At 27.6% G+C, this 26,851-nt stretch overlaps 1 protein-coding gene across 1 annotated transcript; it reads right to left on the reverse strand.

Moving 5' to 3' along the window:
- Positions 1-2,224: 2,224 nt before the first annotated feature.
- Positions 2,225-24,627, reverse strand: LOC107446721 (46 kDa FK506-binding nuclear protein). The gene is made up of 13 exons (XM_043048089.2): positions 24,471-24,627; positions 21,873-21,956; positions 18,798-18,950; positions 15,876-15,947; positions 13,815-13,967; positions 13,599-13,706; positions 11,947-12,054; positions 11,628-11,762; positions 9,108-9,235; positions 6,630-6,752; positions 5,146-5,275; positions 3,562-3,610; positions 2,225-2,350 (listed from the first exon to the last, which is right to left on the reverse strand). Exons 1-13 carry the CDS (start codon positions 24,514-24,516, stop codon positions 2,272-2,274), a joined length of 1,368 nt encoding a protein of 455 aa, XP_042904023.1. The 5' UTR covers positions 24,517-24,627; the 3' UTR covers positions 2,225-2,271.
- Positions 24,628-26,851: the final 2,224 nt, after the last annotated feature.

The raw sequence follows: 26,851 nt of genomic DNA on the forward strand, positions 1-26,851 counted from the left end.
ATGTAGACAGATATAATGTCTTTATATTATAAGGTAGTATAATGTAAGTAAATAGGTACTATCAGTGTATGTTGATTATTCCCATCATGAAATTCCAAAATTAAAAGTCACGACCTGCTTATATGAGATCTACAATCGTTGACCCCAATTCTTTTCCCACTTGCAGGTTGTTGACCTCTGGGTGTCGATTTACTGCTTTAAACAATTATCACATTATTTCCGTTCGAAAAAATTTTCTTGAACATAATATAAATAAAAAATACCATTTTAAATTTATAAAAGTATTTTACAGTTGTCATAAATGGCACTATAAATATTTTATTTTAAAAAAAATTAAGCATACATCAACACTTTTTAGCTACATATTGTTCGATAACAATAATTTGTAAAGTTTTCATTATTTTGTTCCAAAAACTAAACAGCCCTAGAAAAGCATTTGGTGTTTGTTTCACACATAGGTTTAATTTCAGGCTCACCTTTCATTGCTTGGTTCCTTTTATAGCTAGGGAAACTGCTGAAAGGAAGGAAGAAATTTAGAAGAGAAGAATTATTAAGAAATTTATTTATTGTTTCACAATGGTACTACAGTTTCTTTTACAACGACTCGGAGCATCTCAATAAAAGAAGATTAATTTAATTATTCATTAAATTATAGAAAATTCATTCTCGAGAATTTAATAAAAAATCAATCGATTGATTTAGCATTTTTTAAAAACATTAATTTTACTATGAATTAAAATATCGTTCTGGTGAAAAGTTTGTATGTTGGCAGGTCTGACAGTAAATAAGCTGTATATAAAACTTTGTTCTGTCAGCAGCCAACACTAAGACATACATCTGAACTAAAATAAAATGCTGGGTTTTGTTATAGTTATGTGGCGAACAGAAAAAGCTGTAGGCCTTGTTGCTATTGGCTAGACCCTAACGAAAGCAACACGAGAACTCAAAGATAGGTATTTAAAATGCAAAACCGAAAATTCTTTTAATTCACATTAAGTGTAAAACCAAATCCAACCCAATCCGTGTACATATATCCCCAAAATTTTTTGTTGTTGTTCACATGTATTATTGTTGTTAGCTGCTGTTGAGTTACAACAATTGTTATTATTTATAACTTTTTGTAATACTGTGTGGCGTATCTACCACTACAATTATTAAACATCAATTCACTAATAAATATACAAGACATGCTAACTTGATTCAATCTTGACTTTGTAGGCAATCATAACTTTGATAGATAAATGGTTCTTTTAATAATTTAAAAAAAAAAAAAATATAAATACTAATTCATTACTGTATAAATTTATATAAGTCTTGCAAATTATGTTTCCACAGTGGACACTTTTTAAATCTACACATAGTGAAACTTTTCATCATATATTTATACGAGAAAGACCACTTGTTATTTTTTGTACAATTCAATTTAAATGAGTAAGCACTACAAAAATATTAATTGTTCAAATTCGCTATAAAGATGGTTATATATATGTATGTCTAAGAGGGTAGAAAGGGATGAAGAGAAAGAAGGGGATGGTTGAACATTTATTTATTAGCGGGAAAATCATAGAACACAACCTTCTCTCAGCCTATCTCCTCTCAGAATGAGCGGGGAAACTTTGGTGGCAAGAGAGAGTTGAAATAGCAACCCATAGAGGGCGTTGCTGGCTGAAGAACATGTATATATTACACAGTAATGAAAAAACTGACGCCTTTTATAATTACAAATCATAATAAATTATTATCTAAGATTATCATTATTTATAATTTTAAAATTATAATTTAAAATATTAACAAGACTAATGAATTTTACTGTTCAAATTTTTCAAAATTCAGTTTTATTATTACCACTGTTATTTCTTATTCATTTAATTTTTTTTATTTATTATTTTGATATCTATTCATTTTAAATAAGTATTTTGGAATTAAAGGTTGATTTTTCCAGATAGATAAAATTTTCTGTTTTGTTTTCAGTCTGAGTTAAAGTGGTACTAATTTTTTTATTGCTTCATTTTTTACAAAATTCTAAAATATATGTATATATATTGAAATTGGTGGAATCACATGGTTGTTTTCTATTGTCAGCTATCAGTTTATTTTTGTTAAATGCTCTTTATTTTTTAAGTAGGTAGAAAATCCAAAATGATCAACCTTATTTTTTAGCTACATAACAAAATTATTCATTTTCAATCAAAACACAGAAGAAGAAAAAATAAATAAAGCACAATAAAGACAACAATGTTTATTTACAAGAACTAAAAGCATTGATAACTTCTAAGAGACAGCTTTCAGCTCCACAGTAAAATAGAGTGTGCTATTTGGTGGAATGGGTCCCGTTCTTGCGTTTGCATACCTATTAGAAATGTAACATATTAAGACATGCATCATAAAAGGACATATAGCAGGGATGTAATGATTAATGATTTGGCTGATTCGACCAAAAAATCAGCCAAATACCAAATATTCAACAGCCAAAGAGCATCAGTTTTTTTAATTTAAAAGTCATTAATAAATATTTTTACCTTTCAATCAAAAAGAAGCACCTTTACGCACTTTTTAAGAACGCTACTCACCCAGTTGATTCCAATTCATTTTTAAAAATTTTTAAGAATACTTTGATAGGTTAAATTATTAGGTTAAAATTTATTTGTAATAGACGCCCGGTGGCTGAGCGGCAGCGCTGTCGTGCCACAGGTCCCTGGTTCGATCCTCGGTCCGGGGTTTAGAGTTCAGTTTTTATTTGTAATAATATGACAGATTTTCTTTCAGATATTCGGAATTTTAAAATTACATTAAAGAATAATAATTTTCCTTTTCATTAACTTTTTAATTCAAAGTATTTTAAAGACGTTCAAATAATTCGGCTAATATTGATGCCCACATAAATAGGCCTATGTGGTGAAATTTAGGATTATTTGTTGATGAAGCATATAGATGGCACAATGTTTTTGGAATTTTTACCCAGTGAATGTGTTTTTGCTTTATTTTTCAAAATTTTCGAAAGGTGTCAGCACTCGATACATTTCGAAAGATTTTTTCAAAGATTCGGCAATTTATATTTTATTTTGGTTATTCTAACTGTTTATCTTGATTTATTTTTCTTATAAGTGGGCGTTTCATTATCAAGTCTTACTCTGTACAATTTTTCATTGCATTTACATTTCAATTTTTTAATTGCTTTTTCTTATTTAGTTTATCCAGTATGGGGTCTAGGGGCACAGTCAGTTTTTGGTATTAACACTGATGATGACAGAAAGGTTTCTGTAGTTGGCAGACAGTGTGTCCCCTTATGAAGAGCTGTTTTGCTAACTTACATATCTTTAAATAGTCTTTGTTTTTTGCTTGATTTGTGTTTCTAACTCTCTAAATTATTAAAGAAAGACAAATTTGGTTTTAATTGCTATTAGCGCTTTTCCATTTTGACTTATCATTCTAAATTTATTTTCTTATTTTCTCTTTTTCAGAATTAGTGTAAATCAGTTTCATTCTTTGATTAGGTTATAATACTAATAATAGAAATAGATTAAGAAGTGAATTATTTTGAAAATAAAGAAGAATACTAACCCTAACTTTGGAGGAATTTTCATTCTTCGTTTACCACCAACTTTCATACCTTTAATAAAAAGATAAAACATTAACTACAAAATATAATTCTTCAAACATATGCGTTCTAAATTTTTAAATTACATTCACTAAATAAATTTTCATAAATTTAAAAAAAAAAAAAAAAATTCTAACGCTATATGTGTTGTATTTACTATAAGCACTGATAACTCTAATTGAATTTTTTTAATGAATAGTTCATATGAGATTATTTGAGTTCACATTAACTTCAGTGTCAAAACTGAGTCTCGCAGAGGCGTCAATTTTCTAAACTAGCTATCAGACATACAATAACACACAAATAACCAGCATTTACGAATTTCAAGTAAACACAATTTTAAGGTGTTCACATTACTTGGTCAGAATAGCCACATACGCTCAGAAAAATAAATAAATAAAAACTGATTCCCTGACTTTTGTAACCTGTGGCATAAAATTTTATTTAAAATTTTTAAGTTGTCTTTTTATCTTAACATAAAATTTATTACGAAACATTTACCTGTGTCACTATCGTTAACAATATTTATTTTTCAAAATTATAACAAGGCAATCTTGATTTTTCCAGATTTATAAATTTTCATGTTCTACGACCAATTTTATAAAGGTATAATATTAATAGAATTATTATTAAATTAAAAAAAAGTAATGATTAAGTAGGAATTAAAAAAAATACAACACTGAAATTTTTTATGCTTTATTATAAAATGATAAAATTAAATTTATTGCAAAGAATCAATATTCTACTTTTTGTTAAATTAAAAATTGAAATCATTTTTAGAATATTATTTTTAATATTTATTCATGTGAAAAAAAGGGTAAAAAAAATGTATAATACAATCAAAGGAAAATACATTTGTTCTTTCGAAACACAAAAATGGCTTCTTTCACCCTTGACCTCATACGCTAAAAATAGCTTGTTGGATAGGAAAAAGATGAGGATTCTTTGCTTTTTATTATTTTGCTTCTAACAAATCCATTTACTTATTATATATATATATATATATTAGAATTGTTTAAAAAGAAAAAAAAAATATGGTAGATTATCTGTAAACAACAAAATTTTACAACTCTTGGCAGTCAAGGGAGAAAAACTTACTTAAAAAAAAAACAGTTAAACATAAAAAACAGTTAAATATAAAAATTCTTGGAAACCATAATAAGCATGGATACATCATAAGATTTGGCACCTCAAGTTTTCCTTAAATATTTGCCGAAATTCATAAGTGTATATGATATTTAAAGATTTTATGATTAATATCTCTCCCAGTATACACATCTACATGGTGTCGAATGCAGATGGCACTTATGGAAAAGTACCCAAGATATGGACGTTGCTGACAATGGCGACAAATGATAATGTTCAAAGAAGAACTAATTTTATAAAAAGAAACTATTAACCAAGAGATGGAAACTATTTGAATTATTGGACTTAATAATAATTTTATTTTCACTTTAAGAAAAACACCCGTAACAAAAAAGAAAGAAAAAAAAGTAAGCACAAGACAAAAGAAAATTAACTGTTTAAATGGGTTAAGTATTTCTTACCTTCGACAGCCATATCCCAGCCTTTTATCACTTGATTAGAACCAAGCCTGAAACTAAAAGGTTTATTTCCTATTTCTCTGGAGTCAAAAACCTTATTGTCTTGTAACATGCCAGTGTAATATACATGAACCTGATAAATAAAATAATTATAATATCAATGCTTATACATTATAAGATTTTATAAAACAAAAGAAAAAATTAGCTAACTACGAAATCTAATTCAAATGCAACATTTTTAGTTTAAGAGGTGTTATTATCATTTTGCCAGTTTCTTAACTCATTTTAACCTGTTAACTTGGGAATAAACTTTTGCTGAACTTGTTATACAATGAGGACTTTTTGCAGCTAAAAGTAATATCATTACACCTCAAGACACTATAGATATTACTACTATACAGACATCATTCATAATATCATTACATTCCACGACAAAAAAAGCTGTCATGTCTACTGCAGTAGAAATTCTGGTATGACAAAATATTTAATGATACCTGTTAAAAGTTTAAAGTTTCTTTAAATTTTTTTATTAGTTTTTAGAGGTAGATATGTATTTAAATGTAGATATATCTACATATTTTTTATACACCCAGAACAAAGTGATTTTGATAGTAAAATGATTAACTTTGATGTCAGAAATAGCAGATCTAATAATTTTATAATAAATTTGTTTTTCCCAATTAACATAAACATTAACTAATACAGACTTAAGGAAGAATCTTAGTCCAATCAAGACTTGAGAACAAAGCATAATAATAATTGGCTTAAAAATAAGAAAATAATAACTCAAATTTTACTTTATACACAGTTCAATCTATACAATTATAATAACTAAAATTGTAAATGCAACAATATTGAATTAAAAAAAAAAAACTGAAATATTGAAAGTTCAGGGTTGCCACTCAAATCTGGAAAAAAAATTCCCTGTGTTTTCCCTGTACTATTATACAGAATATATTAAAAGGAAACAACAATTACTGTTCTCTTTTGCGAGCTATATAGGGCTAACTATATTTATTAGTTTTAATTGGTGGGAAAACAGCTGAACATATTTAAATAATGTTATAGTAAGTGAAATAGTTTAGTATAGCTGAAATATCATGGCTAAATATCCCATAGATTACGCTTTGAGTGGGTACCATTTTTTAAAAGACAAAAATAAGAAACAAAATTCCCTGTATTTTCCCAGTTTGCAAGGAAAAAATCAAAACTCCCTGCATTTTCCCTGTTATTTTAGGTGATTTTTAAATTCCCTGTATTTTCCAGGTTTTCCCTGTTCTCCATGTAGAGTGGCAACCCTGAAGTTGTGACCCAATCAGAATGAAAAATACTTAAATGGCATAGTGATGCCAATTTTTCAGCCATTTTGAGATATTAATGCACAATTACACAAAAAGAGACTTAAAATGCTAGTTATTGAAAAGGATCTATAAAAGCAATATTGTTGTTATTCTAATACAATATAATTTGGTAAATTAGGAACTTACTAATCTTCCTTTTTTTGCAATAGGTCCATTTCCAACCCTAATATCTTCATATTCAAGTCCTCCAGGTAATTTCTGACTAAAAGAGGCTGATGCAAGTCCTTTAGGCTTTGCGGGACTTTCATTCTGAAGAATATCACACATTTAAATTATATGTCATAAAAAAAAAATCTAAATTTGCTTATTAATTATATAATTTATAACTAGTCTCTATTATAATAAAAAGTGATAACGAACATTGCCCAAACAAGAACTTGCAAGTTGCTAAGAAAGAATATAAATATAGAAAGTAGTAGATTGCAACTTCATAAAGGAGTCGATCCCAGATTTCTTATCAAGGTCCTGTTTTAAGAAAAATAATTTTAGTTAAAAACTAAGGTAACTTTTCTAGAAGATGTGGTCCATTTAAATAAATTTTCTCAATAAATCACATTCAGACAAAAATTGGCTAACTCTATATTTATGAGATATTAGTTTTGAGAAAGGATTGCTCTTAGAAGTTTAAAACTTAATAACTCTAAAAAATATTAATTGATTGCAATATTTTCCATTTATGATTGATATTAAATGAGTGTGAATAAAATATTATACTTATTACATTTTCTGAAATTATAACTGTGAATTGTTTAGTTGTCAATACCACAAAATCAAAACTAGGGACCCTTTTTTTCTTTTTATAAAGGGAGGAAACGCTATTTACGAAAAAAATTAAAGATATAGGAATTATTTAAAAATTGAATAGGGATTTTTTAAACTAAGAAAATACAAAAAATAAAAATGGACAAAAATCTAAAAATATGTTTATGTATTAAAAATTACCAAAGACACTATTAAAAACTTAATCTAAGATAACTTATACTGAAATCTTTACAATATAAAATTATAGCTAAGAAACATTTATTTTAATACAATAAGCATGCAATGAATATTTAGCCTTTTCTAGATTTAATAATATAAGGGAGCTTTTTATGCAAATTTAAGTTTTGTTGAATTGTAACACATCTTTAAATTGTGGGAGGTATTTTTCAGGCTTATTCATTTTTTTTTCTTTAAGCAGAGAGAAGAACACACACTTATATTCATTTGATGAAAAACAAAAATAACAATCCACGCATGGATAATAATTGCACATATATTGTGACTATGCTTTAAACTTCCATTTCTAATGTTTTGCCAAGGAAAAATCAAGAAATTTAACACTACAGCAGAATCTTTTCCCAAACCAGGGTTTCATTTTAGAACACGCTCAGTTTAATCTGGATAAAGTTTCTTTTCCCTCCTCATTTCGGACTGGCATTGATTCAGCTGAAGCAGGACTGGTTCAAGTTCGCATTTTTGTTTTGAATAAAAGCAAGGTGCTTAGTAGCTTTGAATTTTAAACAAAGGGACTTGAGATTCAAACATTTTGCCAAAAGTAAAAAAGAAGAGATTTTTCTTTAGAAAAAAGGGGCCAATTTTTTCAAAAGTTGTTTTTTTTTCACAAGAAAAATATCTATATAGTCACCCAGCTTTTAGTTTCACTGAGGACGATTTTCTCCAGTGGTCGTAAAATAAAAATTGAACAGAAGTATCTGTTTTATTTAGCCCAGAGTTCGGAAATAAAATTGTATAATTAGCATGAAACTTTTTATATCTAATAAAAGCAATGCATGAACACTGATTTGCAACTACTAGAGATAGGTAAAAACTTGATAATTGATGCCAAAAACCATGCTTTTGTGAATAAGTGTTTCAAATTTTCATAAAAATATAAAGAGGCAGATAAAAATTAAGTAAATTACTAACCACAGAATAATTTTCCAATGTGACTTTAAATGATTATAATTATTTATTAATTTTTTTAAATGGGAAATAAACAATGGAATCAACTGCTTTAGTTCGGGGTCGATTATTTAAAAATTGCTTTGATTTATCAGTTGATTCAATTTCAATATTTTTTTTTTTAAAATCTTTATCCCTTTCTTTCATTTCAATGGTTTACTTCAAATTTTTTTAATAGTTTTTGTAGCTTTGATGAGCATTACACGCTAACAATATGAATTCCTTTAAAATAGAGACTAAATAAGGTTTATTATAAAATTTATAATTTCTAATTCCCCTCAAATAATTATAATTGTAATTCTCTCTCATAATTATAATTCCCCTCAAAAACTTTTGTTTTGTTTGAAACTTTTGTTTATTTTATTTTAAAGGGAATTTCCAGATTTTTGTGCAGAATCCAGGATAATCATATTCAGATTAGGAGGAAGCAACAGAATTTGAGAGTTCCAAATGAAATGGAAGAGTTGCAGTTATGAAATAGTAATAGTTATTTAACTCATTTTAGATAGTTAAAATATATTCTTGGGAGTTATAAATATGGTTGTTTCAAAACAAAAGGGAAAAAAATGAAGCTAAAGAAACTTCATACACATAACTAATTTTTTTTGTTAGAGTGATACAAGTTTGAAAGCCTTGAATAAAGAAAAAATAAATGCATACAGTGACGTTGCTAACTTCTGGAGCAGCTTTACTTTTCTTCTTCTTTTTTTTCTTTTTATGTTCTGAGCTTGGAGTAGTTGGCTCAACTGCTTTAATAGGAGTTGCATTTAATGGTGAGGCATTTTCCTCTGAAACAATATAATGTTGATTGATAAAATTTTTATATTTTTTGATGATAGCATACAGAATTTCAAATGTACATTTAAATTTGAGTTTTTATCAATATAGTTTTTTTTTAAGTTGTGTATAAAAATTAAAAGACTTTTTTAAATGAACTAATATGCAACAAGCAAAGCATAAAAGACTTAATGAAGCTTTTTCTATGGAATTATTAATGATAATTATTTTCCATTATATTTTACCTTTTTTTTCCGTGTAAACCTCTTTTTAAAATCCAAAAGAAATTAATGAACCCCACTGGTGCAACGGGTAGTTATAGTTTTCGAAGAACATTTGTTTAATAAGCTTAACAAAAAATTCATAACAAAATTTGAAATTATTTTTATAAAATTTATCGTTCGTAAAAAGTTTATTAAAATTAATCCAATAAACTAGTTCTCTATTAAATAAACATTAAATTTGAAAAAAGATTTTTTTAAATTTCTTTATAAATAAGATACGTATGTTACTCAAGAACAGTTTTATAAACAGTAATTTCGCTCCTTTTATTACAAAATAGATATTATAACTAACAAATTATTTGTGCAAAGTAAACAAAGATGCTAAAGTGGAAAGGAGGTTGGACATAAGTACTGATTTTAGAGGCGATTATCTTTCTTTAACAAAATAAGAGGAAAACCAATAATTTAAGATATCAGGGTTCGAATCCCAGCGATGTCTGGTCGATACGAATTCTGCACTCGGCTTGCACCGACCACAGTGCTGACGTGAAATATCATCAGCGGTAGATGGATCATGCGTTAGATTCCCCTTGCCGCAAGGCTAACCACGGGAGGTTCTCGTGGTCTTCCTCTCCATGCAACGCAAATGCGGGTTAGTTGTTAGTCCCATCAAAAAGTCCTTCACGAAGGCAAATGTTTCCTAATACTTGATCCAGGAGTTCCCTTGTATTCCGGATTGGGCTCAAAATTATAGGTCTACGTAGTTGAACATTAGTAGTCATAAACCTAAAAATTGGGTCGGCTGATCAACGACGGTTACAAAATAAAATTTAGTATACTGAGAAAATTATTTTGAGAAAAATTAATGAAATGGTAAGCCTGTTTCATGGTCAAAACAGTATATTTTGCATCATTTTTTATTATTTCATTTAATAATAGCTGAAATTTTTTTAACCATAAGGTATAAAAATGTTTACATCTGTTTAAAGAGTGCAATTTTATATGGCTAAATACAAAATTTGATTGAAATCGGTCAAATTAGTTCCTAAAAAAAATCAAATTTTAAAAATACAACTTTTCTATAATAGGATTTCTCAGAGAGTATTCAATCCATTTTGCTCAAATTTTGTATTTTGCAATTGAAATTGCATTCCTTAAAATGATTTAAAAATTTGGATATTTTACAATTCCAATTTATTTCAACTATTATTAAATAAAATAATAAATATCCACTAAAAGTTATATTTTCTATGGGATAAGCTTAGTATAAACAAATTTTATAATAGTGTGCAAAAATGTCTCAATTCGGTTAAAAATTCTTGAGTTATGGCGAAATACACAAGAAGTAAAATGAACATTAAGTGGTCCTAACTTAGGATTGCTCTCCTGATTAACCTATTGGAACCATTTTTCCCAGATTGTGGCTACCTCCTATATTTTGGTCAGAAATACAATTCTGTTGAAAAAAGGTATGCTTATTCAGAGAAAGTTTGTTTACATGTACACTAATTAATTAGCACATTTGAAGTCACCCCATCAAACTAATAAGATTGAGTCTCAGAATGTGAAGATCCAGTTATTAAATCAAAAGTTATTCAGGACAGTTCATTTTTATTTTGCGCACTGTACATAAAATAGACACCAGGTGGCTGAATGGTAGTGCTTCACATTCTTGGGTTCTGCGTTCCGTTGACCATCCAACCAGAATATATGCTCTTGCACTCCAGAGCCCGAGAAGTTGGCCACAGTAAGCCTTGGCCCTCTATGGGCTGTTGTTAACACTGAATGCCAATACTTTGGTTTAGTAGTGTACATAAAATAAGGTGAAGTTTTAGAAGTCCAATAATGTATGATATACTGGGTGAAATGCAAAAAATAAAAAATCAGATTGATATTTGTTTGTGGTTTTAATTTCCTTCTTTCATTCTTTTTTTTTTTTAAATTTAGCACCTAAAAATTGCTAAAAATAATAAATTTGGTATTATTAGTGAACTTAATATACATTTTGTACAAGATTAAGGAGAAGTATGTGCAAACACATTATGATAAATTAAATACGACTCGACATCATATGAAATTAAACAAAAAATATAATTTCCGTAATGTAAAATTGTAATGTAAGAGTTTATAGATTTTCACCATCATTTTTAATCAATTCATTAAGCACTATTCAACTCACCATTATCAGAATCTGAAGTTTCAATGTCCACAAAATCTACTTTTTTGGGAGTCACAGCTTTTGATGAGTTTGCCTTACTGTCTTTAGGAGCTTTTTGTGGCATAGGCGTTCTTCCAATTGAGGAATTAAGAAGATCTTAAAAAAAAAAAAAAAAAAAAAAGAAAAGAAATTTATNAAAAAAAAAGAGACAAACTTTATAAAATTATATATTCTACAATGAAAATTAGAAAAAATCAAATAATTAATAAATCGTATCTGGACATTAAATATTTTACAGCAATGATCTAATTGAACAATTAGCAAGCAAGTTCTGATTTACCATTTTGTTTAGTAACTTTTTTCAACTTATTGTCTAAGATGGCTTCAGAGCTTTCATTCTTTGGCCTTTTCTTGTTTTGAAACTCTTTATCCGTTTTTTTAGAAAAATCTAAAAACATTGACACAAATGAAGGAATAAATGAGCATTAACATAGATGATATTTAAATCATAAATTATCAAATAATTATAAAAAAATATTAATATTCAGTTAAATTTTATAAAGTGAAGATTTTAGTTTCTTAAAGAATCTTAACAAAAAAGAAACTTTTCAATAAGTGAAAAGCACGCTTTTGCATTATACGAGGCGAAAATCGACATGGTAGAGAAAAAAATCTCATTTTCCAAACGGGAAAATTAAGCACTGTTTAAAAACACCCAATGAAAAAAGCACCTTTAAGGGCTTATAAAAATCGAAGATAAGAACTTGTGAAAAAATTACGCACCATGTTAAAGACATAGTGAAATTAACATTATGAGACTCCAATTTTACTTTTCTTGTCTGACTAAATTGAGATATTTTCAAGATTGTGACTATTCCTTCGTATTTTGAGGACCAAAAATCCAAATCTACCATAAAAAAGTAATGTTTGGCAAATTATTTTCCATTTTAAAATCCGCTCTAAATAATTTGCAAGGTTTACTTCTTAAACAATTAAGATTGTTAAAGTTTCAAGATAGTCATTACAATCTCACAAGACAAACTAGTTATTTCATGATTTTAACCTTTCATTTGCTCTAATCTACCTCAATAATTATTGTTTCAGAGAATGTTTTTGTTCCTCCTAACTTTATTATGTTGCAATGTTAATAATTTTTAATGCACAGTTTTTTAGACTTCATTTTTACATTTTTAAACTTAATGGATTAAAAGAAATCAGGTGACACTTGAAGCAGCTCAACTGCTTCAGGTATCACCTGATTTCCTTTAATCCATAAAAACTTAGTTAAACTAAACTAACTAAAGACTAAAAAACTTAAGTAAGAAGCAAATCATACATCGATGACATATAAAAATTACAGGGATGAAATTTTGAAAAAAAAAAAAATAAATAAATAAAAATAAAGAAAGAAAGAAAATAAAAGCCAAACTTTATACTTAACTAAAGTTCGGTCAAAAATATATGGAAAAAATTAATATACCAAAGTTTTATGATAATTGCTTTAAAAACAAAATTATAGCAATAGACCTTTCTTAATTAAAAATTTTTCCTTTTAAGATTTTTATTATAAAGCAAAGATTGTTCGTAAATATTTTATTAAAGGTAAATACCCAACAAATAAATGATAAAAGTAAATTCTCAAGTTATTCATACAGTTCAATCAAATAGTGACATTCATAGTGAAATATAATGATAAATGAGAAGTTAAAGTTCAAATTACAAACATAATTTTAGATAGTAAAATACTTTTTTAAAATTCTTTCTATATTTTCATTCACTTCTCTATAGTTTTTTCTTTCTTTCTTTTTAAAAGAAGCAAAACTGTCAAAAAAATGAAAACTTTTGCCCTTGTCTTAGAAAAAGTAAAAAGACATCATCATAAAATTGAAATTTTAAAAACATTAGGATATAAAAATATATTTAGATTTAAAAAAAAGTTTTAAATTCTTTAAACTTTTAAATTAAAGAAAATTAATTAAAGAAACTATTAACCATCATTATCTTTATCACTATCTTCACTGTCGGAGTTTTCTTCATCACTTTTTCCACCTTTGGTCAAAGCTGACCATGAACGTTTATAAGACAGGAGTCTTTTGGAATCTAAATAAATAAATAAAAACAAAAAATTAGTTTATATAAATCTCTTGTAAAATAAATAAAATCGTAGAAGTGTTATAATTCGAATAAAAAAAATTAAAGAGTTGAGACCTTTTTTATTATCTTCAGTTTTCTCATCTGAATCGTCAGAAATATCTTCCTCCTCAGAAACATCTTCCTCTTCAGAAGAATCTTCATCAGAGTCATCGTCCTTTGATTTCTTTGCTTTTCCATCAAGAATTTTTTTAGGAGATACAGTTTGATCTATATGGATCATTATACACACAAAACATTAATATCATATAAACATTCGGATAAATAAAGTGAAATTCTAATAGAGTTAAAATTATTGGTTATAAAATAAAAGGCATGTAAGAGCTAATAATACTTGGAGCTTTTTATAATAATAATTTTATTGATGAACAGATTACTCATAGTTACATTCATTAATATGCATCTGAAAGAATTATTTTGAAGACCTGTGGATGAAAAACCTTTTTTTGATAGCAAGCCACAAAAACTAAAAAATGTTATGTTGGGGGTCAGCATGAGTAAGATAAAACTGTAAAGTAACAATGAAAATGTAAGGTGTATTCAGATTTTAACTAAAAATAACATGTATGCATGGAGCAATCTGTAAAAAGTTACATTTGCATACAAGTATTAAATTCATTGTCATAAATAAAACTTGAAAGAAAAATGAAATTGTTACAGCAATGTTCAAACATGTGCTAAAAAAAATTTAATTAAAACAGTAGCATGAAAAGTTTAAAAATAAGTAATAATTTTCTAATACAGTGGTATTTTTGTTGAAACTTAAAATTTTCTTTTTATTAATATTTAAATTTAAAACTGTTAAAGGTCCAAATCATAAATTCTACAACATTAGAGAGAAAAAATAACATAGATTTTACAAGTGATATTTCTTGGGTTATGTGTACAGTTTTGATACATCATGCATGAAAATGTAAGTAAAAAAAGAGAAACGCAAAATTGGAAATAAAGTAAGCAGTTACATTTAACAGAGTAAAAAATATGAATATAAATCTTAGTCTAAAGAAGATTTTTTTAAACTAAACCATAAACATTCAACATCAAAATAGTTTGCATAATTAAGTAATCAACTTCACTTTACATATTCATAAATCGAATGTAAGTAGCTGATTTGGCTTTGCATAGGAAAGGTTTATCAAAGTTCTGTCCATAACAGTTACCAGAGAAATTACTTTTCATCAGAAAGTGATGAGCGAAATTTGGTAAAATTTTGTTTACTTTAGAGAAAATTTTTTCGCACTCTGCATTGCCATGCGGATTGCATGGGATTTCTAACACAACATCTGCAATATTTTTGAACTGTTTTTATACAGTTCATTTTCTAGTTGCCCAATTGACATTTAAAATGAATGATTCTGAAAACAGAAATACACTTTTCTTTTGATGATTGATAAAAATACAATGCAAAAAGGAAGTTACTACCAGGCTCTCGCAAGTAAATAAGGTGTTTGTTATCGGAGAAAAATAAATTCACAGAATAAACGACTCACAGCAGCATTTTCACTACATCCGGTTTTGTCTAAGCGGGGTAGCAAGATCTGCAGAATTGGCCACATTGCCATTTGATGAGGAATAGAGAAATATTTTTACGATTAGAGGGTATTTTATTACTAAAAAAAAGTTTTTTTAAAATAGAATGAATATGTGGGTAAACGGGAGATAGCCTTATAATACAGTAGTCTTCGTTAAAAAACTAGAGACTTGGCAGGTGTGGGTACAGTTCTGGCTAGTGGGCCATAGATTGCTCATCCTTGTTGCAAACTAACATGATTCACAGTGCATGATGCAAATTTGAGATTTAAACACTGATTTAGAATGAATTATAGCAATTTTTTTGATATTTCTATCACATAAAAAAACCGTAACTAAATAATAAAAAAAAATAATTAAACATATGTGGATTTAAATTGTATAATATATTTGTAACTAAATTATATAATATATATTTATTAAATACTTATATAATTAAAAAAAATAATATAAGATATCTGTGAGCTCCTGGAAGAGTTACGCCTGTGAAATTTACTTTGACTTTTTATTTTAATTAAACATATAAATAAAACATAAAAAAAATAAAGCAAAAAATTTTCAAACTTAAACCAAACAATAAAAATGCACCTTTTTCTTTGCTTGCAACAGGAACTGAATCATTTTTCTCATAAATATGATAGCCACTCAAATGAATTTTGCCTGAAACAGAATTTAACAATTAGTTCTCATATAAATAGTTGATTAAGCATTCAAAAAATACAAACTTTTTTTTTTTAAGGAATGTAAGTTAATGAGGTTAGGAATGAAGAAATGTAATTACAAAGGAACACAATCATTGTATGCAAATAAATCTATCTTTTATTTTACCCTCTTTTTACAGCAACAGATATTAATGGGCAATTTTATCATTTACAAATAATGTATTTCAGACTATAAAAATTTAAAAAAGATATCAGTCCTAATAGTTTTTGTGTAAATAAGTTAGATGTCATTTACATCTACATAAATATTAAGAAACTAAATATTATTATTTTTCTCAAAATTAAAAAGTGGCTGATTTGCAGAGGATTGATCTAGCATATTGTGTGTAACATCAAGTTTTAAATTTTAAAAAAAATTCTAAACTAATAAAAGTTACTAAAACTTGGAGTAAGTGTAAATGATGCCATGTTTTATTTTCACAAAAATTAGTGGATTTGAACAACTTTTTTGCTTTTTAAAAACAGCAAATTTGACTCATAAATGCTGGAATCGTCCAATTACTTTATTAATAGACAGACACAATTATTTGTAAAGGTTTTATCTGAATAATAATAAAGCATAAGGGAAATTGAATTTTTCTCTAGGAAGTGTAGTAATTGGAACTAATTCAAGAAAAAAACTTAGTTTTTACGAGAATCACAGCAATGGGTTTTAAAATTGTGTGAATATGAAATAAGATTTCAAAAACCTGAAAATACAAATAGCAACATTAAATTTAAAATTTGAATGAATACATGATAATACAAATGATTCGTGTGAATACAAATTGCAATGTTTGATTTTAAAAATGCATGAACACGAATTGCAATATTAGATTTTAAAAACGCGTGAATACCAATCACAAAGTGTAACTGTTAAATCAAGCAAATACGAAAATTGATGATTTATATTAAAATTGCTTGATTATGAAAAGCGATATGAGCAGTTCCTGACAGAGTTCTTAATAGTATTTAAAATGGATAATGCATGTAAGTATGTCATTAAGAGGATTAAAAATTTAAATTGCAGAACTCTATAAAAATGTCATTGCTTTCTATAACAGAAGTCGGCGAACCAATAGTCTTGAGACATGCAGAATTTCGCAAAGTTTGTAGAAAAAACCACGAGCCTAAATCCTAGTTTATAGACACCAAAGATGACATGATACAATCACTCCTGGAAGTCTTTTGGGCTTTATAACTGACATATTCATTCTGATAAAATATAATTATTTCTTGAGCAATACAAACAACTGTAACCATTCTTGATCTTTTAAATGATGCCTGTACACGAAAAAAAAAAATGTGAGACAGACTTTAACAAACACAGATAGATGTCTGTAGCGGAGATGATCCCGATTACCTTTTCATTCGAAAATAGAAATTCTACTCATCTGAAACTCCATCAAGAGAATCTTGAAATTATTACTTGAGGCAGCAACATATTTGCAAGCTGTCTTATGAAAGACAATTTAGACTGTAGATTCTTTACATATTATGGAATGAAAAATTTGTAAATTTTGCATGACATTACTCTGTAGGAAAAAATAGGATTTATAGGACTATTTTGGTAATATATTAAGATATAGGATGTTTTTGTGTTATAGCAGGACTTCGACTCAAGCATTACCTATAGAAGCAGGCTTGACTAGAAAAATTATTAAACTTTAGTAAATTATGTAAGGCTAACAGATTTGTTTGCTAATTAAAGCAATAGCATTTCATATTGGGAAATGCTTTTAAGAGCAATTATTTTGCTTGAGCAAAAGTTAAAGAAAAGAAAAATCTATCCCATGTCATAGTATTGCAAGAAGTGTGATGGAAACCTAAAATGTTTCCAACTGCAGTGTAATAACCAATCAAGCAATAGGTTTAATTCTTAACATTTCTTAAGCCTGTTACAGGTAAAGACCTTTCTTCTTCTAGCATACTTGCCAACTTTTAGCCTCTGAAAAGGAATCTATCAAGTGAAAGTGTGATAATACTTAAAATATGATTCTATCAGAAAGATTAATTCATTTTGCCAGATCTAAACACAAAATAATTATACATTCATTTATATGTGAAGGCGTTCAAAATCACTTAGTTGGCAGTGACAGATGGCTACATATAAACGAAATTTATAAATTAAAGATATGAAAAGAAATACAGTACAGAACCCGTTATCCGGAAATCAGAAAACCGGAACGAAATTCAATTAGTTTTCCCGTCATTTTTTAAAAAAAAAAAAAATTTTTTTTTTTTCCTCATAAGATTTTATGTCCTTTTTTGAAAGATGTTTACCTTACCATCATTTTGGAAATAATCATTAGTGTATTACTTCATCGTTTTTTCTTCTTTTTAAGATTATTTCCAATTTTTTTTTTTAGTTGGGTTTAACTATAAAAAAAACCCGGCTTTTTGTAGCAATTCAGAAAACCGGAAAAAATCAGGTATCCGGAATATCGATGGTCCCGATCGTTCCGGATAATCGCTTCCCTACTGTAGTAATATTTTTTTTTTTTACTACTTTGAATTTAAACTTAATAATCCAGAAAAAAAACTTGTAAAAAATGGCAGCTATACATCTGGTTCTCTATTTGTTTAAGGTTTTTCTCAACATTGTCTTAGGTACTAATTACCAATTTTAAAATGTCCAGTTCAAAATTTTTCTTATTATTATATAAGATTTACCATACATAATTTTATTTAATTGTTATCACCATAATTTTAAATTTTTTCTGTGAAAAATGACATAATAATAACAAAATTTAACAATTTTTTATCCTTTCTTTAAAAAAAAGAAAAGGAAAACTTATTTTTAACTTACCTTTGCCTATCAATGAAAAAGTTACTTTTTCTCCCTTGTCAAAATATAAATTAAGATTGACTTGTAAAAGAGTACCAGGCTTTAGACTGCAGAGTAGATACTCACAGCCCCCACGATCAACCATCAGAGAAACAACAGGGCTTGTAGGTACAACTATAAAACAAAAATCACGCTTAAGTATTAAAAAATAACACAAATTGTAAGAAACAAATAGATTAGAGGCTTCGACAGATATTATTATACCTTGAAAAATAAAACAAAAAAAAAGACAAAACAGTATATAACATAACTATTGCTTGGATTGGACAGCGAATGATTCCAAAAATGCATATATTTACTAAAGGTTATTAAAAGTCCTATTTCGGAAGCATTTACAAAACACTTTTTAACAACCAAAATAAAAATATCTCCTCTAATTTTTTTTTTTTTGCTTTGAGATCTTTTATAAAATATGACAAAGAAAAAAATAAGTTTTTAAGAATTTTGTACAGAAAATATATTTTTTTGCATTACAGATTTTCAAGTTGAAAAATTTGTTTTCGGAACTTGTCATGTTCAGATGATATCATTCACAAGTTCAAATGATATCATATATGAAACATAACATTATCCACAATGACTTTATATTATATAAAAAAGTATTCATATTGTTAAAAAACTGAAAATATTAACTAGATCGGCAAGAGTAGTAGTAATATCACCTTACTTATATCAAACTAGTTGAGTACTTCAGTCAGATTTATTTATTACCTTATATAAGTAGACTTTGTCACAGGGTTGGGTTTTTGCCGTCAAAAACTGGTTTTTGACACGACAGTGGTAAAAACCGTCAAAAACCTACTGTTTTCTTTAATTTATGGCATATAGCGGACAATATATTATTTTCACATAATTGCCTTTATAAATGAATGTTGTAAATGATTGCTATTGATTTTGCAACTATATACATGCAATCTTATAGAAGGATATACATTCATACAGAAATATTGAAACTCTAAAAGGATTTCCCAGGCTTCTTCATGTATCATTTCTGTGTAAAATATTGAAAGCAAAATTTATAAGAAAAGTTTATTTTACGAGGCTTTCTTTTTATGTGTACATGTGTTTCTCATAGCAAAATTTTAAGAATGAAAGTAATCAATCTTGACATTCTTCATTGATGTAATATGCCAAACAAAAAGATGCTTGGAAATGTTGAATTTTTTTTTTTAGTATCCTAATATTTTACTTCAAATAGTATGTTTTGATGTATTCATGTTGGGAAAATGCAAGAATCTGTTNCTAACAAACTCTAAGTCAGGAATAACTTGACATTCTTCATTGATGCAATATGCCAAACAAAATGATGCTTGGAAATGTTGAAATTTTTTTTTAGTATCCTAATATTTTACTTCAAATAGTATGTTTTGATATATTCATGTTGAGAAAATGCAAGAATCTGTTCTTAAATATTTTTTAACAACTTTTTTTCTAATTTTATTGCAAAAAAATGAATTAATTTTAAATTATAAGCAGTTAAACTCAAATAAAAATACAGTTTTACCAAAACTATGGGTTTTTGACATGACGGTAAAAACTATCATGTGTCAAAAACTTGCCAACCCTTCTTCTTCATGAGAGGTTTGCAAATCCCCAATGTTGATCGGAAAAAATTTTTTCAGAAAAAAATTAATCTAAGGAGTTTTTAAGGATTCTAATTTGGAAATCTAAGTAGTTCCAAGTACTCCTTGGAGACTTTTTTTATTTCCAAGGAGTATAAAGAGCCTGTACGAACCCTGTTTGAAGTCAAGCACTTTATAGATTAGAACGAAGATCGATCGGCCGAGACACAACCCTAGTCACGACGTAGACTGATCAAAGTGGTCAACATTGCATGAAAATCAGTACCAAAATTTGCTAGCGCCATAAAATAGTGGAAGCAAAACCAGCGTTCATTCAAGCAATTTTTAAAGCGGTCTCGCCACACATTTTGTGATGTAGAAAATAAAACATAATCTTAATCATCACATTATCAATTAAATGAATAAAGTATGGTTAACATTATATATTGAAACTGAAAGTACAAAATGACACTGCTTTGTATTTAGTTTAAAAGATATTTGCATATGTTTCATTACATTAAATGCATGCACTAACTGTGACAAAATACAAGATTTATAAATTTTTGTTTCAGGAATTAAATTAATTTTTGTTTTACTATTTATGTTGTCTTGGCTAAAACAACTTATATTATGAGATAAATAAAAGGACATTATTTTGGTATTTTATGACACAGTACTAATAGCACTGTACTACACTTAAAATTTGTACTTAAATTAGAACTTTTTATATGGACTCATCCTGTCAAAGTAAACATCGTTTTCCTCTTCAATTAGATACCCTTTATCTTATTACCTACTTTTTTGTCTCTTCACGATACAATCTTAACATAGCAAATCATGAATCCCCCTCTAGAATTTAGTCTAAACTTTTTCCATAAGATATATTTTAATTTTATAACATTCTAGAGCATTCAATATTAATTTTGTCACTGTTGTCCCAGAACACAGATTAAGATAAAACTTAATTGCTAACTTGCATAACAAACTAATTACTTTGGTTTTGAAATTTTCTTTAGTGAAACCAGCTGCACCAGGGAATTTTTACAAAATTTACTTGTTTGGCATACTAAATTGCAAAGAAGAAAAAGGTTAATAAGTACTTATTGAAAACATGAAAAATTACTCCATAAGTAGCTGAATTTTCATGAGACGCCGAAGTCGAAAAGAATCAAAATTGGCAATTTTAATTAGTAGCAATTAAAGTGAAAAACTTAATTTCAGCATTAAATACTTTGCTATTAACCTTTTGGCAAATGTTATGTTACACAGAGTGATTTCTCATTTTAGCATTCACGCAGGTTTGTTATACATATTACTGTTAAATGCAGTTGGAAACTTAGAAATTATAATTCAGTTGGAAACAGAATATTAATTAGAGACATTCAAAGGGGATATTAAGTAGACACAAATGTTTCAGCTCAGTAATATCTATAAGAATTTAACAAAGACGAAAAAAAAAAATTTACAGTTGTACCTGTTGGATCAAGAGCAGCCATAGTCATATGAAATTTCTGCCGAACAACTTGCGAATATTTCTTTCCACCTTCGCAGCATATTCCTGAAATAAAAATAGGAAATGTGCTCAAGATACAACATTATTTGTTTAGACTTTAGACATCAATTGAAATATGATTGGACGGAGAGTTATTAAGACTAGTATGTAGTCTAGTCATTAAACAAAGCTGTTATAACCAGGGTTGGCAAGGTTTAGGACAGAATGGATTAATCCACGGTTTAAACCGTCCTGTCCAAAACCCTTTTACTCAAATTATATCACAATTTTATCTGAACAATATTTAAGAGGTAAAATAAACATAGAACTAATAACATATTGATAATTAAATCTGCTACAGAATATTTGTTTTTTAAAGTATAATGTTTCATAAATATTGTTTGACTCTTCAATTTAAACATTAAACAAAGGAAGATTAATCAGTAATCAAGTTCAATTGGTCCTCTTATTCAACAGTACATAACTGAAGNTAAACATAGAACTAATAACATATTGATAATTAAATCTACTACAGAATATTTGTTTTTTAAAGTATAATGTTTTATTAATATTGTTTGACTCTTCAATTTAAACATTAAACAAAGAAAGATTAATCAGTAATCAAGTTCAATTGGTCCTCTCACTCAACAGTACATAACTGACGTGGGACCTTGCCATACAGGTTTAGCTATTAGGGACTAAGTGCTTGGCTAGTCATAAACAGGTTTATTTACCTATAGTAATATTCAAAAATACTGTTATTTCATTCATGTTCAATTCTTTTAGCATAGTGGTGATACATCACCAGTGCCAGTAACTGAAACTGATGTTATGCCCTTCAAAACTGTTAATACATTTTTCAGTTTATTTGTATTTTCAATTTAAACTAATATATTTATATTTAAAAACATTTTTTTTTTAAAAAATAGATGTCTTTTTTATCATCCTATTATAAAATTTAAAAAAAAAAAAATATTGTGAAAAATAAAAGGTTAATTTTTAAACAAATTGAGTATTTTTTTTTAAAAAAATATTCCTTTTTACTTTAAAGATTTTAATTTTTAATTTCAATGCATTTAAAATTAAGGCCCAGCAGTCATCTGATGTATTTTTAAGGACGCAAACATTTTAAAGTGATATTTTTTTCTTGTACCTTAGTTCAACATCTATTCAAATGCTACAATATGCACAGATTAATTTGCACAGATTTTATTTATTATGCTTCTTTTCTGATTGCTGAAAAAAAAATGTATTTAATGTAATTTTAGCTATAATTAAATATCTTAAGAAATNTATTATGTGTACAATGGTTAAACCTATAGAATTTTTACCTTTTACCAAAGTTCAAGGTTCTGGACAGTTTTACACAGTTTAAGACACCACGTGTCCTATCCAAAACCACTTCAGGGTGTCTGAAACCCCAACCCTGGTTATAACAGATTATATCTGATCTACAATAAATAAATATTGTTTTCGAAATGCAGTTGTAGTAATGATCATTTTAGGCAAATTTTTATTACCACCTGTCATATTATCTAAGTTCATTTAATACGGAGAATGAAAATACACACGAGAAAGAAATTAATGACTTTAAGTAACAAAGTTTTAATATATGGTAAATTAAACTTATTAAATACAAATTGTGAATATATTATAGAAATTCTACATATATTTATATTTTTCTTTTAAAAGCTTAACAAACATAATTGTTAGAATCGATTCAACCGGATATTTAACCAGCTGTTAGTGATGCCTCGGTTGACTTACACCGATTAGACTTAGTAAACATTTCAAAAAGAATTCTTCTTATTACACTTTCAGCAAAACTAAAATGTGTGAAAATGAATTTTCACAAATATGCCGAATGGTCAAGCAAATTTTGCCAATTAGTGAAAATCTTTGGGAGGTTACAGCAACCTTCCATCATAGAGCCCTTGGCCCCAACCCTTTGCCAAGAAAAGAAAATGAGACATAGGTAGGATCATTAAAACTATATCTTAAGACACCTGTTCTGTTTTATAATGGTACTTAACCATTGTACAGGTGATGATTCAAAAACATTACAACTGGAAATTTCTTTAAATTATTATAAATCGATCATTATACTAAAATCTGTATATTAGAATAAATTATTATAGCATACATGTTTAAGAAAACATACACATTCTAGTGTCTACTAGTTAGCGAAATATAACTTTTAAACATCTTATATTGCATTGTGAAGCAAAGCAAATTTGAAACATTAAACAGCTGGCATTATTTTGATGATTAATTACAGATCTCCGTCGTAAAGCAATGCAATAATCGCATAGAAAAATCGTTTATATCATACATAGATAATATCACTTTTTGAAAGTGAAAAAGAAATGTGAAGTCAGAATCAACTAACCTGACAAATACAAACCTATAATTTTATTTAATTTACAAATCCTAAACTGTACTGGATATTAAAATCTTTCTAAAAGAAAACTTATTCATAAAGATACAAAACGAAATGATTCGTTATAAGATTTTAATTAAAAATACCAATTAGAGAAATAATTCTTTCAAAAAATACAATTTATATTGATTATTCCATACCCCAAAATTCGCTGCTTCGATTAGTCATATTTTCTTCACAGTGCATTTTTTAATTCATGAAAAATATTATTAAGCCGATTTAAAAAAAATTTCAATTGGTAAACAAGCGTGCGCGCAAGAGCAAGTGTCGGTTACGGCTAATTCTTTTTTCATAAGCTTATAGCTTTTTGCTTACATTATGGGAAACAAACTGCGATCACAGCGCTTGATTACGTCATCTACTGATAACACCGGTTCCATGTCTCTATTTCGTAGATGTATAGGAATGTATTACGAAGTTTTCCCCTTTCATTATACTTTCCGCATTTGGAATGACAAATATGTTTTTCAAAATTCCGAAAATGCTTACTTGGAGAATCATGTTTAATACAGTTTTGAGTTCCATATAGTACTTATGAAACTTAAAAAACTTCACTGAATTTGAAACTCAAGACAGAAACTAACGAATCTACCCCTACGTAAGCGTAAAGTGAAATAAATTTTTGAAAGGGCACGCAGCTTTTTTTTCTTTCTTCATTTATTTATTTATTATTTAGGATATCTATATTAAAATTGAAACACAAAAATCCACTGAGAAAATTTTATAAATGTGTTTAATTTTAAGAGCAATTTTCTGTATTTAACTCATCAATCTTAATCAGTTTAAAATTCCTTAGGAGTGTGAAACACAGTTAATGCTCTTGAAAAAATTATTTGAAAAAGATTTCGCCCTCATTCACATGTGTGTAAGTTTTTGTAGATGATTTCTTTTCTTATAAAAAGAATAGCTTAAAATAAAATACAATTTACAAAATATTTGACAATACCAAACATCTTATTCACAAACTCCTTTTACTTAAAATATGTAGATCTGAAATTAAAATTAATAATTTTTAGTTGATAAAAGGACAAGTTGGTACTCAATTTCTCATGTGCCACACTGACTTTCAAGTGATTTAAAGACTTTGTTCATTATAACAAAAGAGTATTAACAATAATAGAAATAAGAGATTAACAAAGTGTTTATTCTATTAATTATATTAAATTACCATGTTATGTTAATTTACTCCACATATGAAAGAAAGTTTGCATAGTTGGAACAGAAGTTAAACTTTCTTTTTTATTATAAATTCAACATTAATAAATTTTAAGTGCTTTTTTTTCATCAAGATTAATTTATAGTCAAACAGTTTAACTTGCTACAGCATTAGTCATATTTATCTCATTATATTGAAAAATTGTAGGCACCCTTCGCCATTGTTTTGAATATTCAACTTTTTGTCCATTTTTTTTTGTTGAACGTAAACTATAGCATTTAGAAAAATGAAATTATGAAGATATTTATGAAAATGTCATGGGAGTACAATTGAATAATACATTTTTATATTCGATAATTAGTTCGAGAATTGTCTCTTAAACATCGAATAAAAAAAACACTATGTCAGCTACTCTGCCATCCAAAAAAATGCAGCTTTCCTAAAAATCCTAAGCCCTCTGATTATTTTCGTTTTTCCCCAAGAAAATTCGTTTTTTCTTCTTCTTGTTTTAAAAATTATTTGAAGTCTTGAGAGCTCTCAGTATTTAACTATAATAGTAGATTATCTACAAAAATTAAATCTTTTCAACTTTAAGAAAATCAAATTTAAATTGGTTTCCGTTAAGTTCTCCCATTGAATTTACATTAAAATTAAGAATGTTCTCAAATTATACCACTATTGGAAGGGAGTCAAGGAGAGGGAGGGGTTGAAAGAAACAGAATATAACAAATTTTAGTTAAATCAAATACATTTAATATCTGTAGTTTAAATATTTTTGTATTATTTATTCTTACAGCTAATCACGTGCACTTAACTTTAGCCATTTCGCGCCTACTGTCACACATACATGCCAGCATGAAATTTTTATCATAATCTGGGTAAAAAGATAAGACTAGAAATCAAATTAATTCTTTAACAATTTATTTGTGGGAGCCATGGTGACTAAGGGGATAGAGCGTTCGCCTTCCAATGAGGTGAACTGGGTTCGAATCTTAGCGATTGCTAGTCGATACGAATTCTGCAACCGGCTCACACCAATCAATGACCTAACGTAAAGATATCCTCAGTGTAGACAGATCATGGGTTTGAATCCCCTTGCTGACATGGTATGTTTTCGTGGTTACCATCGCCATGCAACGCCAATGTGGGTTAGTTCCATTAAAAGGAACTCCATGAAGGCAAATTTCTCCTAATACTTGATCCAGATGTTCCCTTGTCTTATTGTTGGATTGAGTTAAAAATTACAGGTGACGGCGTTGAACATTAGTAGTAGCTAACCCAAAATTGGGTCGGCTGCTTGAAAACGGCTATAAAATAAAATTTATTTGAGGGTGGGATTATAATAGTTTGATTTATTTATATCAT

Source organism: Parasteatoda tepidariorum, chromosome 9, assembly GCF_043381705.1.
Source record: "Parasteatoda tepidariorum isolate YZ-2023 chromosome 9, CAS_Ptep_4.0, whole genome shotgun sequence".
NCBI classification, from domain to species: domain Eukaryota; kingdom Metazoa; phylum Arthropoda; class Arachnida; order Araneae; family Theridiidae; genus Parasteatoda; species Parasteatoda tepidariorum.

Bases quoted from the DNA above. Each gene is read 5' to 3' on its own strand.
- LOC107446721 (XM_043048089.2), bottom strand. From the start codon at position 24,516: ATGCACTGTGAAGAAAATATGACTAATCGAAGCAGCGAATTTTGGG. The intron at 18,951-21,872 runs GTACAACTGTAA...TTTGTTTTATAG, and splicing joins GGCTGCTCTTGATCCAACAG to TTGTACCTACAAGCCCTGTT. The intron at 9,236-11,627 runs GTGAGTTGAATA...ATATTGTTTCAG, and splicing joins AACTTCAGATTCTGATAATG to AGGAAAATGCCTCACCATTA.